This window comes from Pleurodeles waltl, chromosome 2_2, assembly GCF_031143425.1.
Source record: "Pleurodeles waltl isolate 20211129_DDA chromosome 2_2, aPleWal1.hap1.20221129, whole genome shotgun sequence".
Classification (NCBI taxonomy): Eukaryota; Metazoa; Chordata; class Amphibia; order Caudata; family Salamandridae; genus Pleurodeles; species Pleurodeles waltl.
Genome location: NC_090439.1, coordinates 466199059 through 466219899, shown reverse-complemented (window position 1 = coordinate 466219899; position 20841 = coordinate 466199059). Strand labels below are relative to the sequence as shown.

Genomic DNA, 20841 nt, shown 5'->3' with positions numbered 1-20841 from the left:
TTTCTCCCAGGCCATGAGGGTACTTATGTTTTTTTCCTGTCCCTCACTTCCAGGTTTTTCCAGGTGATTACGGACAGGGGAAATGTTCATTCTCCTCCAATGGCCCTACTCCGTATCATAGGAACTATTCCAATGAAGGAGTCAATGAAGGCTCCATCTATGGAATACTTCAGGTCTGTCAGTCTTTAAATGAGGCAGGAGGACTGAGAGTTTGCTGGGCAGGGTACTCCCTGATGTTCATTTTTTGATGCTATTGGCATTCATTATTACATTGCTTCATTTTAGGTTTGTGGTTATTGTATTGCTTTATTATACCGTCATATTTTTCACATAATGCTTTAAATTTGGGTGATGCAATGGGGAGAAACATCTTTATTTCTTCCACTTTTTCCTCTTTCTATGTGCACAAAACAATCATCCCTGCAATGCAGGCACTGTTGCCCCATGGTGCAAGGGTGCCTGTGTTGGCGCATGGCAGCAATTTGTGCACCAGCGCAGGGGGAAAGGGCAGGAATGTGCAATATCTTGTAGATATGGTATATTACTACCCTTTTGTTTTGACGCAGGGCATCACAGCAAGAAGGCTTGTGGCTCTGCCCTCCATCAAAACACTGTAAATGAGGCCCTAAATCTCACACTTCTTATGCTTTTGGACACTTGCTGTCATCTGCAGGTCTCAACCCAGCACCATAATCTGTGGCATTGTGGTTACTATGAGAGTTCGAAGGGTGATCCCATCCCCACAAGAGTCATCAAGGGGCAATTAGCGCAATTCTGAGCTGACGAATCAACCTCATCCTAACACACTTCGGGAATGTGTGCTTTCTGTAGCATGACCCAGTTCTGTAGAGGACTATAACTCATAATGTTATTATTTTGTGATCAGTGACAAAAAAGTAATTGAAGAGCTTTGATAAACTGACAAACTGATAAGACGATTGGAAGAGGGCTGAATGTAAGAATTAATGAGGTTGATTCACACCAGCATTTATGAGTATGTGAAGTTGTACTCCTGTAATTCTTTTTTACCTACTCTTATATATATTTGTGAAGTGGCCACAAAGCATGTGATACGGGAATAAAATGTGAATATTGAGAGAACTTTCATAAACATTTAGTACAAACAGAAAGGACTGTGCCCTCTTTACACTTCTGTATTGAGCTTGTTATTGCGCGACCAATTCACAAAGGGCTGTACTTAAAAGAGTACTCATACAGCAATACTTTCTGTACTCATACTGCTTTTATAAAATGGCCCCACAGTGCGAGCTTGAAATAACATGGGAACAAGGAATCGAAAATCTCACTTGAGTGGATGTGACGGCAGGAATGTTTGTGGGCACTGTAGTTTGAGAAAGCAGTATTTATTTTAGGACATTCTGTGAAATGTCTTACCCTATTGCTTGTCCTGTACAGTCCAGTGAGCAGCAGCAGCTCTGCCAGGAAGAGGCAGATACAGAGCTGCAAATGCATGGGAGTGCTTGTGTTGAGGCTTGAACTGCAGAACACGAAGGTGAGGATAGCAAGGCTGAGGCATATCAGGGAGAATGTTAGCCCAACATAGGTGAGGACCAGCAAAGGAAAACGATGCTGTACAAAAACATCAAAAACACACATGATTATGTTCTAATTTATGCTATTCCAAGACATATATAATGCATTCCTCAGTAAAGGCAAGCCAAAATGTGACGCTACACTTTAATAGCCACCTGCTGCTACATCGTTTCAACTGATGTAGTCAATTTTTTACTCCCTTGGGCCAGAGGATTTAGTAAACACTCTACTCACTACTTTGTAGTGAACCCTTTTGTATCTTCCCTAGGGCAGGAACACTATTCAGTTACTCCCGTCAAAGGAATAGACATTCATAGGCTCCTTGCCATTTGATGAAATACAATGCAAGACCCTCCATCTGAATCCTTCCCGCATGTTATTGATCTGTTTACCTGATCTTGGGGGTCCTCTATTCCCTGAATAGCCATGATTATGGCAAAACTTGAGAGGTGGGTGCAGCTGCATGCTGTGTGAGTCTTGTTAGAGTTACTTAATGTACAGCCTTGGCGAGACCAGCTCCCTGCTTCCTCTGTAGAATTCCAGAAAACGCAGATCACTTCATGTCTGTTTTCTTTTTCCTATTAAAATCCGAAAAATGAAATTGAAATGTAAGAATGCAATTGAATATGCAAAGATCAGTAGCTTTCAGGAGTTGCTGTGGAAATTGATACATACTTGTGTAGATGTCTTAGCAGTATCTCCTTCCCTGAGGTTATTAATGAGAATTTTAGGGCTACAGTGGTATCACTCAACAAACATAACTGACCTTGTGGACCACTTCTTGGCTAGAGCTTTCAGGCTTGCCCAAGGAATATCTTAAACTTTCAAAAACATTTTTACAGCTGAAAGTAGAATTTTTGACCTACTTGAACCACCATATTTTCACCTCGCGCAAGATGGCCGCCAAGGAGGCTCTGGTCCAGATCTACTGCATTCCACAGAGTAAGATTACTATTTTGATTTCCTACTTATTTTATGGATTGCCTTATGGTTTTATATACTCTTTGATCCTCACATTGATTATTCTTTGCGTTTGTATCATTTCAGTCATGACATGACTCTATTTTCAAGTAACCTTTTTTGAATGCATAAGGTGCTTCAGTTCTTAAATGCACTGTTGTTTTAGTTAATTGTTGCACATACCGACAAGCATTTCTCTTGCAGCAGTTTGGTGCTTGAACCAGGCTTCTAAGGGTGAGCCAGGAAGTGCTAATAGAAATATGTTTATGTTTAGGCATCAAATTACTTGGGCTTGTGTTCATCAACACAGTTCACACACCAATGGACACAACTTTACCATCATACATCTAAGTTACACTGAACAGACCATGGACAAAATTACCAAGATTTCCAAAGCCTGTACATCAGTGTCCTACATAATATGGGCTTTGTGACATTAAAACACATACATTTATACAAGGTTGCACAGCACGTTCAATCATACCAAAAGCTACTGTGCATGACACAACACATACCAGAACACGAATCATGCTTTTTGTTGAAAAGCCAGGAATAGCTGATACTATCATATGTCATAGAGTTACTAGGCAGACTTGTTAAATAACAAATAAAATTAAGTTCATTATGTTTTCCAGTTTTTTAGGGCAATCACAGGTTAAATGGACCAGTAGGTGAAAAGTGGGATATAGCCTTTCAAACGTAAAACGTAGGCTAATATTAAACCTCCTTAGAAATTGGGATGCTAACAAAGCTGTCACAATGTGAGCAGCATTAGCTAGACATATCTGAAGAGACTCTGATAAAGGAAGAACAATGTGCTGGCACTCCTCTTGCAGACCCCATGCTTAGTTTAGAGGTTGGTGTGATTCAGGTGTGATTCAGGTGTAGAGCCTGTAACACCACTGTGATGTGCGCTGCCTTGAAAAGATGCAGCTCACCCTGTAGGCGTTACCCCATGAGAGCAGTCAGTGCTCTATGGGGATAATATTTTTCTTGCAGAGGAAAAAATAAGTGTACATTTGCATAGGAGATGCTCTTCTCACTGCATGGAGTTCTTCCCTGTGGAAAACCTTGCACAGTAGAATTAGTATCCCACTGAAAAGGTCTCATGAGTTTCCCTAGAATACATATAGAAGCTTGCGCCTCTGATTCCTGAAATGGGAATAAACTCACTTCTCTGGGAATTGCAGAGAAAAACACTCAAATTGCCCACAGTTCCCCCCAAACAATGCACTTTCATAGATCTATATTTGAGCATCTCACTTAATACTGTTTACTAAGAACAAAAAGGAAAGCATAAGAGGTAAATTTGAAAACAAAAGAAATTTACAGTTAAACTCAACATTTTTGGACTACCCACCCTGGCATGCTGTTGAGCCCTATAATGCTATAAAGGGTAAAAACATGTTGTTTGCTTTCCTGAAGAATATAGTGCTTCAGATACAACATGCAAACTTTTTTTACCAGCAAAATTTGGCTAAATGTCCTTATTGTAACTCTTTAAAACGTTTCACACTTTGAACCCGATAGCAAAACAATTTTCACTGAGTTGCAAGCTAATATTCACTCTTATTAAACCCAGTGAATCTGGAAAATGTATGAAGAAATCTTCTCAGCCACACTACCAGGAGAAGAACACTAAGGCCATCATAGCAACCTTCACAGGATACCCTGTGTGGTAAGACACATCCGGAAATCTTTATTGTAAGAAATTGAAGTCTAGATGGGGGTTGAGAACCCATCTCACATAATAATCACAACCTATTTCATGATGAACTAGAAAAGTCACTAAATAAATTTGTGCTTAACCTCTGGTGGCTTGGCACAAAGCAATCAGGATTAACTTAAAGAAAATGTGTAAAGTATATTGGCAGTACTCAATCATCAATAAAGTGAAAACACAACAAAACAGGAGGTATATTTCAGTAACTAAAATTATACTAAACCTCAAACCTACGAAAGGAATGAAATATACATATTAAAAAGGCAGATTTAGGCCTGGCAAACTGTTTATTTTTTCAGATCAAAATAGTTTGAAACTGTGCACCCAGGCACCAGTGGCAGGCCTGGAAACTTTTTACTGCAGAGGAACTCATAACGCGTCCAAACCTTGGTAATTTTACTTACAAGGGGACTCGTTTTAGGCCAATGAATCTTTTGATCACGTTTGGAGACTTCTCAGAACAAGATATCCGTTTAGCATTTCAATCAATAGATCAATAACCTCATCAATATTCACAATAACTAATCAGTCAAGCTAATCAATAACATTTAATAAGAATCAAACACACCATGACCTTTCAGGTGAATAACCACACAAATCTTGTAAGATTTAGGATATTTATTCCCTATTAGTTACACTCTAGTATCATATTTATTAGTCGCAATATTAATAAGCACATCAATACCACTATAACTTGGCAACTCGAGTAAGACTTTATCAAAGCATAGGTCATGAACATTAGAACAAAGCACGACGTTAACATGAGTCAACTTTAGCAGAGTATCATTAGTACAATATTAAACAAAGCAAGAATTCAATCATTTGTCTATTTGCACCCAATATTAGTGAACTCCTTAACTAACCTCGAATTAGCATCAGCATGTTGGGCTTCATGCAAAACAATTTAGCAATGTGAATTTGAAAAACATCTAACTATGGCCTCTATCAAAAGAGCACTTGGTACCTAGAAAGAAAAGGCAAACAGACAATTACAATTTATCATCAGATAGTTACCCATCTGAATGAGTCAGCATGCAGGATCAGTCTTCATCCTCAGGACATCAGTCAATTCGCCATCAGCCAGGATAGAACAGGTAAAGACTTTTCCCTCATAAGGAGAAGAAGTGCATATCAGGCAAGGAATAAGGTGAGGATGGTTCAAGGTATAAGACAAAGTCTCTCAGAAAAGGGATGATGAAGGATGACGAGGAATGGCTCGATAATGGCAGACTTTTCCTTGGGTCACGCCGTTATATCAAAGTTGTCGAACAAGTCTCTTATTTCCCATTGGGCAATATTTGGTGCATCGTTATCTCTGTCCAATAATCCGTCACACACCTTACTAGAATTTTCACCTAAGACAGTTCTCATGCAGTTTATTGGCTCCTGTGATAGACATCTTCAATGGGTGGAATGTCAGGTAAGAAAAGTTACACTTGGCGCTCCAGTCAGTAGTTCCATTGTCTTCTCCTAGTCCAGGCGACCTTGCACCTGTTGTGAATTACACTGTTGCATTCGGCAAGAATGTCTCCATGAGCAAGTCGGGTCCCATGAGAAAGAATTTACTATGGCTACACATATCTCTAGCTTCTGGAAAAGTACATCTTCGTGTCCTTCAGGAAAACAGCACATTGCACATTAGAAAACACAGTTAATTTGAGACCAGGCAGCTAGGTCCAGACCCTTGCTAACTAATGCCTAGTGAGTAATTTAGTATAACCCTAATACATAACTTTTAATGCTAATACAAAATCATACATTAGTACACTGTTAAATCATTATTAATCAGTTTCATTAATCATCGTATACATTGCTGGCCACTCCCTGTGGGCACATTTCAAAAGCGTACATTCATTTTCTTCTAAGTTAATACATCTTCTATGCGGCTTATATTGCAAGCTTTTCATGTTAATATTGATTATAAAAGTCACACTCCAACACTACTCCAGTAGGAAGCACAATGAACGTTGCAGCCCAGGGATAGCATTTAATTTTCAGCCCCTTGGTACATGTAGTGTTGGAGCGTAGTTTTTATAATCAAAATTAACATGAAATGGTTATGAATTAATGCAAAATAATGCCGCATAGAAAATGTATTGCTGTGTTTTACTGAACATGTGTTCGAAATGTACCCACAGGGAGTGGCCACCAATGTATACGATGATTAATGAAACTGACTAATAATGAAATATTAATGTGCTAATGTATGATTGTGTACTAGTATTAAGAGTTATACGTTAAGGATTTGCTAATTAATTCACTAGGCCTTAGTTAGCATGAGTCGGGCCTAGCTGCCCGGTTTCATATTAAATGTGTTTTTCTAACGTGCAGTGTGCTGACTTGCTGAAGGACATGTAGTTGTACTTTTCCAGGAGCTAGAAGATGAGTGTAACCGTAGTAGATTCATTCTCATGAAGACTCGACTTGTTCAAGGAGACATTCTTGCTGAATGCAACAGTGTAAACTTGCAATAGGTACAAGGTCGCCTGAACTGGTATGGGCAATGGGACTACTGACTGAGCCTGAGAAAGGTAAAGTTTGTACCTGACATTCTACCCGTTAGAGACGTCAATCACATGAGCCAATAAACTACGTGAGAACTGTTATGGGGTGACAATCTTAATGAAATGAGACGTACACCATTGGATGGAGATGATGGTGTGCCAAAACCAGCCCAATTGGAAATTAGGAAACTGTACAACAAGTTTGATATAAAATTCTTGGACACGAGGAGAAATCAGCCATTATATGCCATTATTAGCCATTTTAAGCCATTGATGCCTTTTTCCTATTACCCAGCCACTCTGTTACTCTGCTTGAAGACTTTGCTGTTTAAATTCTCCAAACCATCCTTACTTTGCCTTACCCGTTCTATACTTTTCCTCCTTATGAGGTAGGTATTCCCTTTTGCCCGATCTTGCTGAACTTTGCTGTGTTTCCTGGCTGATTGCGAATCAACTGCTGTCCTGTGGACGAAGACTGACTCTGTATGCTTACCCACTACAGAGGGTAACTATATGATGATTAAATTGTAATTGTCTGTTTGCCTTTCCTTTCTAGGTACCAACTGCTTCTTTTTGTAGAGACCATAGTTAGATGTTTTCTAAATTTGTGTTACTAAATTGTTTTGCATGAAGCCCAACATGCTAATGCTAATTCGAGGTTAGTTAAGGAATTCACTAAACGGACGCAAATAGACTAAATGACTGAATCTATGCTTTGTTGAATAATGCGCTAATGATACTCTGCTAAAGTTAACTCATGTTGACGTTGTGCTATGTTCTAATGTTTATTACCTTTGCTTTGATGAAATCCTATTCGAGTTGCCATCTTCTTACAGTGCAGATGTCTTTTCTGGTATTGAGACTAATAAACTTGCTAGTAGAGTGTAATCAATAGGTAATAAACATCATAAATTTCCAAAAATATGGCGTGGTTATTCATGACTGAAAGGTCATGGTGTGTTTCAATTCTATTGATGTCATTGATTAATTTGATTGATTTGCTATTGTGTATATTGATGAGGTTATTGATTTATTGATTGACATGTTGATTAGTTATCTCGTCTTAAGGTGTCTTCAATCAGGGTCAAAAGAATCATCGGCCTAAAACGAGTCCCATAGTGAATAAATTATCTAGATTGGGACGCGTTAACAGTTCTACCATATACTATTAATGTGGCAATCATGTGGACGCCAATTTTCCCATGTTCAACAGGGAGAGCTCATTCAAAGAGCACAGGTTCTGCAGTCAATAAAAATAAGGTTCAATAAAAAGGCAAAATAAATCCCAGGTGACCCTAGAGGAAGGGCACAATTCCCGCACCTCTTCTGCAGAGTGTGGTAATTTCCAGGTGCAGTATGACCCCCAAATTCCAAGGTGTTCCGTAGGGAATGGTAAATTAAAGCAGAAACTGGTATTTGTGCATGTAATTCCCACAGTCCAAGCCATTTCCATGAAAGTATTCTTCTATGTTGTTCCAGGTGAAATATGTCCTTGGAAATTGCTGAATAAGGTACTATAGCAAATCTCAGAATACCAGTTTGGTGGAAATTCCATTAAGCCTCCCCTCACCACCTCCGAATCAGAAACTGCAATGCACTCCAAAATGTGGGTTTAACCATTTGGTTAGTCTTAAATAAAGACACATGCTTCTTTATTTGTTGCAAAAGTACCTGTGTTCACATAATATGACCCACTGAAAAACTGCACACATTTCAAATTACTGACCTTTCCATAGAATTATGTGAAGATTGCAAAAAAAACATTAAAAACGTTTGCTTGCCCGTGTAAAAAAGTAAATTGAACAGCTTTAAGAAACACGATTTTTAACGACTTTTGGCAAAACAATAAAATAAAAAGCATGTATGTAGTCTTTGCAATGTACTGATGCCAGTGCATTTGTGGTTGCCACTGCCTTTCTATGGGCTTTATATATATTTTTTACAGTATAACACATTTATTACAATAAACTGCATTACATTATTTGTATTTGCGAACAATCAAAAGTCATCTAGGCATATATCAAATAGGCTATTTTAGGATTTAACTGGTTTTGTAATAAATTAATGAATTAATCAATTAATTGAAAGTATGGGTAAGGAACACAGTGTGCACAGGAACTATACGGAGATCTTAAGATACAGGTATCAAACTTTGTGGGACAGGTTATCAGTTTCATAGATGCGTTGGTGTAAATTTTCCAGAAGAACGAATGATGAGAGTTCCACTGAGCAAGTTTCAGAAAAAAAAGAGGTGAGATTCTGGTTTTATGAATAATTAGTACTTCGCTACTATAACAGCTTTTAAGGGCCATTTTTTCAAACAGTAGTACATTTTATGTGGGATAATGCATTTTAAATTGAGAACTGAAAAGAAAGAGAATAGGGAGGAGAGACTGTCTAATTACAAAAGTAACTTCCCTTGGGGAGATACATAGCCAAAAGCTATAATAGTTACTAGCAAGCCAAGTAATCATAAGAAGAGGGAAAGGTTATTTTACTACTTGCTCCAAAGAGTTTCAATAAAAGTGGCCATTTTAGTCAGGTATGAGATTCATAAAATGGAGGTTTACACTTGCAGAAAGGATTAACTCAGGCATACTTTTGTGTGAGAAAATCTTCTACCAAGGATGGGGAAATCCAGAGGGCGCCCCTTGAAAAATCCACAAATGTTTTTTTTAGATGTATTCAAAAACCTTTCCATGGCCCATTCCCACTCTCGAAACAGTGAAGGGCTGGAATAATTCCAGGCGGAAATGAAAATTGGTGGGAATGCAAATGCGTTTCTCCACAAGGAAAATATTTTCCCCGCAGAGAAAAAAAAGGTTTAGTCTTATATCCATACTTCAATAGATTTCCACAAGTATATGTATGCTTTTTACTAATGCAGAGGTGCCTTTGCATGTACACAAATTGAATTCACTGATGTTTTTCTAGAGTATTCCTGGGAATTTATGAATTTCAGTTTACCATGAGAACCCTTGAAAGCCTTTGAGAACTTCATAAATGTGAAAAATTTCCTCCAAAATTCGTAATAAGCGCGTGACTTTTTTTGTATCTTGGTGCACATACTGGCAAATGGAAATGGATATTACTAATTGAAATAACTGAAAACTTGTTTCAGTTCATTCATTATTTTGATATTGTGTATTTATATGTATATGTGTGTGTATATATATATATATATATATATATATATATATATATATATATAATTTTGCCAGTTTAACATTCAAGTTAAAGATGCGGCAGTCACAGAATTGTGATGAATCCTCTTTTATTTCAGTAAAGAAACGATCCCACCACCTAACCCCTATGCTTTTCGACCTTCTCGGTCTTGATCACGGTAACTTGTTACTCCAAAACATGTTCCATTTATACTTTTCCAATAAGCTATGCCTTTATGTGGCATTCTGGGATATGTAGTTATATATATAACATATCTAGTGCTACAACACATCACCAATAAACATAAACTTGCCTCAAAAGTGTTACTAATATAACAAAAGAAAACAAGTGAATTAATAAACACCCAGAGTGTTCCAACAAACATGTGATGATAAAGTGCAGACAAAAACGAAATGGAAACTCCAATAGTTACTACTCCTCCATACTTGTTACATTGTATATAAGATACTACTGTCATGGCTTTTGTTACTAATTATAAATACCTAATGATTAATAGTCAACAGCCAAACTATATCTTTCAAGTCACTACAGGGATACTTGCCCCCCTTATTTTTTCCAAATTCTCCATCAAAATCATAATTGCCTATCCTTGTCTTACTATAAAGACAGTAATATATCATTGTTATTTCAACATCATAAGTGACAATACAACTCCTCATCGTAATTGATTCCATAAGGCATCTTGGTTTTTAGTTTGATGATATATTTCGACTCCAAACGTCTTAGTTTCTGAACCCTGTCACCCCCTCGTTCATGTTTATGTACAGTTGCAATACCATAGTATTTCATGGTCATCCAATTCAGGTCTGGGTGAGTTTTAAGATGTTTCGTTATAGCATAAGACATGTCCTCATTTTGCACTGCCCTTCTGTGTTCTAAGATGCGCTTTCTTAAAGGGCATATGGTACTGCCCACATATTTCAGGCCACATGGACATTCTAAAACATACACCACAAAAGAGGTCTCACATGTAATTTTTTCCTTGATCACTAAATGTTTTCCTCTGAAATCTGTTACAAACTTTTTATCACAACCAATTTTGCATGATTTATATTTCCTACAACAGAAAAAACCCTTGTTGCCCCCTATTAACCAATCAAAAGCTCTGGGCGACTCAAAGTGACTTTTTACTAGCATGTCCTGCAAAGATGGTACTTTTCGATATGTAATGGAAGGACATGTTCCGACCCGGTGTCCAATGTCACTATCTTTTTGGATTAGATGCCAATGTCTTCTCAGTACTTTTACAATTTGGTGGTTTTCTTTACTGTAATCCAAAACTAGTCTAATCTCTTTCTTATTCTGTTCTGGATGTGCTAGCACATTACTTTTTTTGGCCAACACCTGATTGCGGGTTTTTTCTTTTGCCTTCAATTCTCCTTGCTTAATAGATTTTAAAGTGTATCCCCTATTAATAAACCTTTGTAGAGTTTCACTGAATTTATCGTTCATGTCCTGTTCATCTGAACAATTCCTTCTTATACGGATAAATTCACCATAATGGATTCTTCTAATTAAAGATGTAGGGTGGAAACTGGTACCTTGCAGAATACTATTAGTTGCAGTGGGTTTTCTATATAATGTGGTCTGTAATGTTCCTGCTACAATGTGTACTTGCACATCTAAGAAATCAATCCGGGTATTGCTAAGTTTGTATGTAAACTGTAATCCTACATCATTGTTATTAAATATACGAAAGAATTCCTCAAAATCTTTTATGGTTCCATGCCAAATCAGGAACAGGTCGTCTATGTAGCGAAGCCACATGATCACCTTATCCATGTATCTATCATTCTCTTGAGCCCAAGCTACGCAGTTCTCCCACCACCCCATCATGAGATTTGCATAACTCGGGGAGAAGGTCATTCCCATCGCTGTCCCACAGATTTGTTTATAGATTTGATGATTGAACAGAAAAATGTTGTTGTTGAGACATATATCTATCATTTCTAATAGCATCTCAGAATGTTTCAGGAAATGAATACTTTTTTGCCACAGAAAAAATTTCACTGCATTTATCCCCACTTTATGTGAAATGGAGGTATATAGTGACACAACGTCTATTGTTACCAGCAAATAGTCAGATTGCCATACTACACCATCCAATGCTATATATATACTTGTGTATGTATATATATATATTGTAGGAGGCTGGCCTGGCTTATAGTGGGTACCAATGGTAGTTACGCCTTGTGCCAGGTCCAGTTATCCCTTATTAGTAGCGTATTAGTGTTCTAGCAGCTTAGGCTGATAGAGGTAGCTATAGCAGAGCAGCTGAGGCTGAACTAGGAGACATGCAAAGCTCATACTATACCACTTATATCATATAGGTACTATATCATAAGAAAGACAATACTCATGGTTACTAAAAATAAAGGTACTTTATTTTAGTGACAATGTGCCAAAAATATCTCAGAGGATATACTCCCTTAGGAGGTAAGTAAAATACACAAAATATACACACAAACCAACATCAGGTGAGTAAAACAGTCAGAATGTAGTGCAAACACTGTAGAATACAATAGGATGCAATAGGCCTAGTGGCAACACAAACCATATACTAAGAAAGTGGAATGCGAACCACGAGTGGACCCCTAAGCTGGTGTAGTGTGTAGAGTGTCGCTTGGAGTGTAAGAAAACACTAAGGGTGCCGAAGATACCCCACCCCAAGACCCTGGAAAGTAGGAGTAAACTACTACTATTTCCCCAGAAACACACTAAATTTGTGAATAGGGATTTTGCAAAGACCACAACAAACTGCAAAGCAATGAAAATGGATTCCTGGACCTGAAGACCTGCAAAGGAACGGGAAAAAGTCCAAGAGTCGCGAAAGTGTCTGGGTGGGCAGGAGCCCACTAAACCCCAGATGAAGGTGCAAAATGGCTGCCTCTGGATGGAAGAAGCTGAAGAATCTGCAGAAACGAAAGGTGCTAGGAACTTCTCCTTTGTGCAGAAGATGTCCCATGGCGTGCTTGAGGATGCAGAGTTGTTTCCTTGGCAAAATACAGCAAACCAGCCCTGCTAGCTGCAAGAGTTGCAGTTAGTGAAAACGGGTGCTGTCCGGGCCCAGGAAGGACCAGGATGTCGCAACTTGGAAGAGAAGACAGAGGGGGCCCTCAGCAATGTAGAGAGCCCACGCACAAGCAGGAAGCAGCCACCAAAGTCCCTGAACACGGGTTCAAGAAGTATGAACATGGCAGTCATCTCAACACTGTAAAAGGAGGTCCCACGACACCGGAGATCAACTCAGGGAGCTGAGCATCGCAGGACTGAGTGCTGGGGAGCTAGGATCAGATGTGTATGCAGGATTTCATGGAAATGTGCACAGAAGCCCTTGTAGCTGCAGTTCACCCAGTGCACAGGATTACTGTCTGGAGAGGGGAGGCAAGGACTTACCTCCTCCAAATTTGGACAGTTGGACCACTGGACAGTCTGGGTCACTTGGGTCCACCACCTGTGTTCCAGGGGCCTTGCTCGTCAGTATTATAGGGGTCCCAGCGTACCGGTGAAGCTGACGTTTAGTGCCTGCTGAAGCAGGGGGAAGATTCCATTGACCCATGGGAGATTTCTTCGTGGGTTCCAGTGAGGGTAAAGGCAGGCAGCCCCCAGAGCATGCACCACCAGGAAACAGTTGAGAAAGCCAGCAGGATTAGGCGCTACAATGTCGCTGGTAGTCTTCTTGCTACTTTGTTGCAGTTTTGCAGGCGTCCTGAAGCAGTCAGCGGTCGATGCTTGGCAGAAGTCAAGGAGAGAAGTGCAGAGGAAGTCTGGTGAATTCTTGCAAGTCGTTATCTGAGGAAAAGCCCACTGGAGAGACCCTAAATAACCCTCAGAGGAGGATTGGCCAACTAGTCAGGTAAGCACCTATCAGGAGGGGTCTCTGATGTCACCTGCGGGCACTGGCCACTCAGAGGCCTCCAGAGTTCCCTCACACCGCTGGAAACAAGCGGTCACTCCCCTTTCCTTTGTCCAGTTTCGTGCCAGAGCATGGACTGGGGGGTTCCCTAAACCAGTGTAGACTGGCTTATGCAAGGAGGGCACCATCTGTGCCCTTCAAAGCATTTCCAGAGGCTGGGAGAGGCTACCCCTCCCCTGCCTTTAACACCTATTTCTAAAGGGAGAGGGTGTAATACCCTCTCTCAGAGGAAATTCTTTCTTCTGCCTTCTGGGGACTGGGCTGCCCAGACCCCAGGAGGGCAGAAGCCTGTCTGTGGGGTGGCAGCAGCGGTGGCTGCAGAGAAAACCCCAGAGAGCTGGTTTGGCAGTACCCGGGGTCCATAGTGGAGCCCCGGGGATGCAGGGAATTGGCTCCCCAATACTAGATTTGGCATAGGCGGACAATTCCATGATCTTAGACATATTACATGGCCATATTCAGAGTTACCATTGTGAAGCTACATATAGGTATTGACCTATATGTAGTGCACGAGTGTAATGGTGTCCCCGCACTCACAAAGTCCGGGGAAATGGACCTGAGCTATGTGGGGGCACCTATGCTAGTGCAAGGGTGCCCTCACACTTAGTAACTTTGCACCTAACTTTCAGCAAGTGACGGATAGACATATAGGTGACTTGTAAGTTACTTAAGTGCAGGGAAAATGGCTGTGAAATAACGTGTGCGTTATTTCACTCAGGCTGCAATGGCAGTCCTGTGTAAAGGTTTGTCTGAGCTCCCTATGGGTGGCAAAAGAAATGCTGCAGCCCATAGGGATCTCTTGGAACCCCAATACCCTGGGTACCTAGGTACCATATACCAGGGATTTATAAGGGAGTTCCAGTATGCCAATTGAAATTGGTAAAAGTAGTCACTAGCCTATAGTGACAAATTTAAAGGCAGAGAGATCATAAACACTGACGTTCTGATTAGCAGAGCCTCAGTGACACAGTTAGTCACTACACAGGTATACACATTCAGGCCACAAACTATAAGCACTGGGGTCCTGGCTAGCAGGATCCAAGTGAGACAGGCAAAAAAAAACCTGACATACATGTAAAAATGGGGGTAACATGCCAGGCAAGATGGTACTTTCCTACACAACCCCCCACCCTCCAAACGAGGGACAACAAGGCTAATCTTGTGCAGATGAGTCTTCATTGTCTAAGTGGAAATATCTGGGGAGTCCATCTGCATTGGAGTGGGTACTCCCAGGTCTATGTTCCACTGTATAGTCCATTCCCTGTAGGGAGATGGACCACCTCAACAACCAAGGGTTTGCACCTTTCATTTGTTTAAGCCATAATAGAGGTTTGTGGTCTGTCTGAACAATAAAGTGAGTCCCAAAGAGGTATGGTCTCAACTTTTTCAAGGCCCAGACCACAGCCTCCCTCTCTATGGCAGACCAAGGCTTTTCTTTAGGGGTCAACCTTCTGCTGATAAAAGCAACAGGTTCATCCTGGCCCTCAGTGTTACCCTGTGACAGAACTGACCCTACCCCTAATTCAGAAGTATCAGTTTGCACTATGAGGTTTTTGGAGTAGCAAGGCTTTTTAGGACAGGTGCAGAGCACATGGCCTGTTTGAGCTCATCAAAAGCCTTTGACAGCTAGCTGTCCATAATACCCTTTTAGGCATCTTCTTTGATGTGAGGTCATTAGGAGGGGCAGCTATGGTGCCATAATTCTTTATGAACCTTCTGTAGTACCCTGTGAGGCCTAGGAAGGCTCTCACTTGGGTGTGAGTTGTAGGGGGAGCCCATTCCATAATGGTTTGGATCTTCCACTGCAGTGGTGCAATCGGTTCCCCACCTACCAGGTGGCCCAGATAAACCACTTTCCCCTGCCCTATCTGACACTTTGAGGCCTTGATAGTGAGGCCTGCCTTTTGCAGGGCCTCCAAAACTTTTCACAGGTGGACCAGGTGATCATCCCAGGTGGAGCTAAAGACAGCAATATCATCTAGATATGCTGCACTAAGGGCAACCAATCCTTGGAGGACTGGATTCACCAACCTCTCAAACGTGGCAGGTGCATTTTTCAATCCAAAGGACATAACAGTGGACATAAAAATGGGGGTAACATGCCAGGCAAGATGGTACTTTCCCACACATATATAATATTTCTCACAATGGAAACAAATCAAACTTTCATGAGATGTGAATCACGTTTTCAAATTTCAGGCTTGAAAAATCTCGAAAGGGTAAAAACATGGGTACGCTCAAATTAATTGATTGTATAAAGGTAAGATATGGTGCACGGGACACAACAAGGACAAGGAACTAGCCAGAAAAAGAACATGCTCCCCACATTGAACCAAACGTTTTCCTAGAATAGTTTTCTTCATCCTTACATCGACTCGCCTGTCCATCCATCCTACTGTTGTGTAGCCGTTTTAGCTATAGCTCCATGCACGTTATTTTAACACACTAGGCCAAGCTGCTGATAACCTAGATATGTTATTCTGCTTCATTAGTTATTCTGCTTCATTTTATTGTAACAATAGCCACTTTTACGGTCTTATTTTATTTTCTGTTTATCTAACTGTTTTTGTCTAGGCCAGCACTCTGTTCTCAAACAAAACATTCTTGCTCACTCTGTGCTTCTTCCAAGGCCTAAGCACGGTACATTGCCGGTGAACGTGGTATAAGTTTAGTCTTCGACATTTGTAGAAAACACACATCCTTATGTAGGGACATTTTCTCAGAACATAAGCTGTGTTGTTATAATAACACTTCCTTGTCCCTTACATGTTAGAGGGAGATTCCAGCCAGAAAACCACGACTGCATGCTGATTGCCGAATGCTTCGCTACAGATGGTAATGCAGACCACAGGCCTTTGCTCAGGTATAGGGGATGATGTCTTCCCAGGACAACCTGAAGGGTAGAATTAGAGCTTAACACGCTGTGCTCTATCATAGCCTAGGTAGGAGTTGGTCTATTGACCGTAATGACAATATGATAGTGTTACTGCTGTGCTTCACTCTTCTCGTCACTATTTTAATACTGCCATGCTGTGTCGTGCTGGTTATTGCAGCTCATGCTTTGCTATCTAAGATGCAGTTGTTTTATTTAAATCATTAGTGAAACATATACTGCCTCTTTTTGTCATTTTATATATGAGACTAAGGTAACTGAGAGAAACGGATGAGACCTGAGTGACCACGGCTTCCCTGAGAAACCAATTATGTCATGCGCTTGGCTGCCCAGTCATCCCCGCCCTTGGGTAGGGATGAGGCACTGCTAGTTGGCCAGAGCAAAACCCAGATTGGAGCGACAGGTGTCACATGCAGTGGGTCAGACTCAGTCTCCCACACTGTGGGCGATTCTGCCGCTCAACATCCAGTAGTCTCATTAGAATAATGAGAGCCTACGCGACACTATTACTCCTCCACACACTCATCATCCTTTCATCAGTCAGTTATTCTTGACATCCATTTAGATTTCATCCATCTGTATGCATAGGCATACAGTTTTACGGTGAGCAAACTATATTGCACACAAATTATAAGGTGTGGAAATCGGGTGTGTGAAAAGAAAGAATTTTGGTTGTAAGAAACTGGTCAGGAGGTGAAAGGAGAAAGAAGAAAGGGTGAAAGTAATGAAAGGTGTAAGGAAGAAAATATGGAGAAAAAAAACAAAATGAGAATGGGAACCTTAAAGGAAGGATGAGTGAAAAGAAAAACACAGGTGAATGCATAGATGGCTGGTTAAAAGGGTGAATAGAAGGGTGAAAGCATTACGTGGGGAAAGGATTAAAGAAAGGTGGAAATGATTGATGAGGAGATGGTTAGATTGATGGAAGGATGGACAAGAGTCAAAGGATGAATAGCTCGAAGAGTGAAAGGATGAGTAAATCTGTGTGAAGGAAATGGTCATTGGATGGATGGGGAATTAATATGGATGGGTGAAAGGATTGATGAATGTGTGAACAGATGAATGGAATCCCTTCCTGTACGAGAAATAAACAAGGGATTTCCCTCTTTGTATGTGTGCTGTAGAATGCAGCACACATACAAAGGCAAAGAAGGAAAATGTGGGGAAATACAAAATATTTCTCCTTGTTAAACCTGCCTCAGGGAGGAACGGGATTTTGTTACATAGATAGATAGGGATTTGCGTCAAAACCCATGGTTGCACAAAAATGCCCATGCGCCACCCATTGAACACCACCTTGACGCAAAGTAACGCAAGACAGATAATTGCACTACCTTGTATTTCTTTTGGATACAAAGGCAAATTGTAATCTGCATTGGTTTGTAAATACCAACCTAGACTTTGCAGTGGGTTTCCATTAAAAAGTAATGCAAACTCTGCGCAAATTCTTCATAAATTTGGACCAATGTGATATGTTAGATTTTAGCATATTGTTTACCTTTTTGGAAATCAAAGTGCATTTGGAAAAAGTTTTAATTCTCATTAAAATTAAAATTTCAATATTTTTGAAATTTTTCGTTTACGAATTAAGTAAAATATTTCAGAGTTTGTGTATTTTGGAAATATACTTGCTTCTTTATTTTCATGCCTTGTTTTGCAGTTCAAAACCTAGAAATCGTTAAAGCGGGCGTCCCTGACATCCATTAATGATTCAGTTGGAGTCGACAGCAGTCAATTGTTAAGAACCGCCGTTCTATTTTGAATGCTGAAATTAGAATGTCAGAGCTTTAGGGTGTTCTTTACATTTTCATGAGAGATGATAATGTTTCTCACATTGATATCCAAGTCCTAATATAGATTAATAGTAGACTATTTATTGAGGACGTTTTCAGAAAGTAACATCTTCAGTTAAGTTACATTTTGCAGACATCGGTAACAGGGAAAATAGTGTATGTGGATTAAAATAACTTTTAGAAAAAACGGCTTTAGTAAATAAGATTTCAAATAAAGGGAATTTATAAATATTTCTCGCATGTTCCATAAAAGAACTCAATTCAAGCTGCCACCATAAAGATGTAAGATATGATTTATTAAGGACACACAACACTGCCAGCAGAGGTTTACTGTGACAATGGAGGACATTATACTACTGTTTCTACACTACAGTTAAATATAAAACTGTGGCCGAACAGCGTTAGCTGCCCGATGCTACTTAGAATTTTCAGGTGTGAAAAGCCGAAATAGATATACATCAATGTACAGAGCTTGCCTCATAAACAATATCACTGAAGCTGCCCAACAGTGCAGAATTCCATGCAACGGAAACACTTGAAAAATGAGCAGAGATATATGTCCTCGGTTCTCATCTGAAATCCAAAATATGGGATAGGTACATAGAGAATATTGTAGGCTAGAGAGGAAATTCGTATGAATCTCTCACAGGGATCATTATATAGAAATAAGAGAGAGGCAGACTTTGTCTTAGGCCAGTAATGCTGGAGCAAACCTTTAAAGGACGGTATTACCTGCTGCGGCTATACTAACACTCCCTTCTTAATTCCACCATAGCATGTGACTCTTGTGTTTTCACCGACTCTTAAATGACCTGTTTCATTCGGACCATTAGCCGCAAAGGTTGAATCAGTGGGTGGCACGAATGCATGTTTTAGCTTTTTGAACAAAATGGCAAATACGTTCTGCAAAGGATCCTTACTTTTTATTACACCCCCGCAGAATACATTTTGGAAATTATGTAATGTATCATAGCAAATTAGCGCCTTAAACCTTCTGTTCACTTCATCCCAGTAGTGATGCATTTTTATTCAGGTTTGAAATGCATAAAATATGTGTGAGAAAGTCAACCTTTTAGCATGGTCACCCCATTTTCCCTGACATATTGGTGGTAACTGTCTTTGACTGTGCCCTGGGCTCTGCTAACCAAGCCTAGGGCCAGTGCTCTGATTAGTAGAAGATATGGCACTGTGTATAGTTACAGTTGGCCATGATAGACCCCTGTAAGTCCCTAGTATATAATAGGGCAAGGGGGATTCAAACTACTGATAAGTCCCTAGTATGTAATAGGACTGGGAAGTTTAGAGGTCCAGCAGATTTCCTGCACTGGAATGTGCACTGCACTTCTGCCTGCTGTCATTTTTAAAGGCAGCCCTGACTTGAAGACTGTCTTTAAAAAGTAAAATGTGTGCAACAACTTTGGAATTAAAGGTACTTCCAAAGTGGTCATCTACCTTATTTTGACATATGTCTCCCGTAGGTGCCCCAGGATTGGGGTGCCATGTAACTATAAGAAAGGACATTATCAAAGATGTTTTATATGCCCTGGTGAGGGAATAAGTGCTTATTTAATTTTGCCACATTCTAGAGACATAGCTCCATAGGCTAACATTTGAATATTTCACATAAGTATAAATATTACCAGGAAGGGGCTCAATGTGACATTCAAGGACCCAAAATATTGGTAATGATAAATCCAACAACTTGCCATCGTTGAATGTATCATGAATAGTAGAGAACATAAGTTCGAGGACGTTCTTTTCTGTGAGCCAAAATCCAGCCTGCTAGTGGCCTCTCCTGATTCGTCAGCCTTAGTAGGATTGGCCAGGTTGCTTTGATGAGGTGATAAGTGGATTGCATCAAGTAGAGTTTATCTGATGGGGGTTCCAGCTGCCGCAGAGGCCACACCAGGATGGGGTTGGGTAAATCAAACTGGGCTTCGAAGAGAACAGGACAGAAAGGAATGCTACCTAAGCCTACCCCCTCAACCTGTGCCCTTCAGCCAGATGGCAGGCCCAGGAATGGAATTTGCAGATGGTCTGGAGGGGGAGTGTTAATGGAAATGAGCCACACCAGTAGGTTGGTTTAGCAAGGCCTCACTCTGTTGGAGAGAACCCCCCATCTTGGATGTTTAAAGTGCATTGCTTAGTGAGATACTATTATGCCACACTTTGTAGGTTGCTGTCATGCTTTTGGGTGGCATCCTGCATTTCATTGGATGGGGTGCCACATCTTGTCCCCCAGACCATTGAATAGATATGAAAGAGTTGGATAGTAACTCAGATCTGCTGCCTGAAACTGCAAGGAGAAGAAG

The 20841-nt window shown here is 40.3% G+C and overlaps 1 protein-coding gene across 1 annotated transcript in view; it reads right to left on the bottom strand.

Annotated features, from left to right (window-relative positions):
* Window positions 1-871: 871 nt before the first annotated feature.
* The window catches only part of LOC138276386 (adhesion G protein-coupled receptor E1-like), a 718998-nt gene continuing 699028 nt past the window's right edge, over window positions 872-20841 (bottom strand). The window contains exons 13-15 of the mRNA XM_069219188.1: window positions 1947-2132; window positions 1396-1590; window positions 872-949 (exon numbers count right to left, since the gene is read on the bottom strand). Of these exons, the coding sequence (XP_069075289.1) occupies window positions 872-949; window positions 1396-1590; window positions 1947-2132 (459 nt within the window). The remainder of the gene's footprint in view (window positions 950-1395; window positions 1591-1946; window positions 2133-20841) is intronic.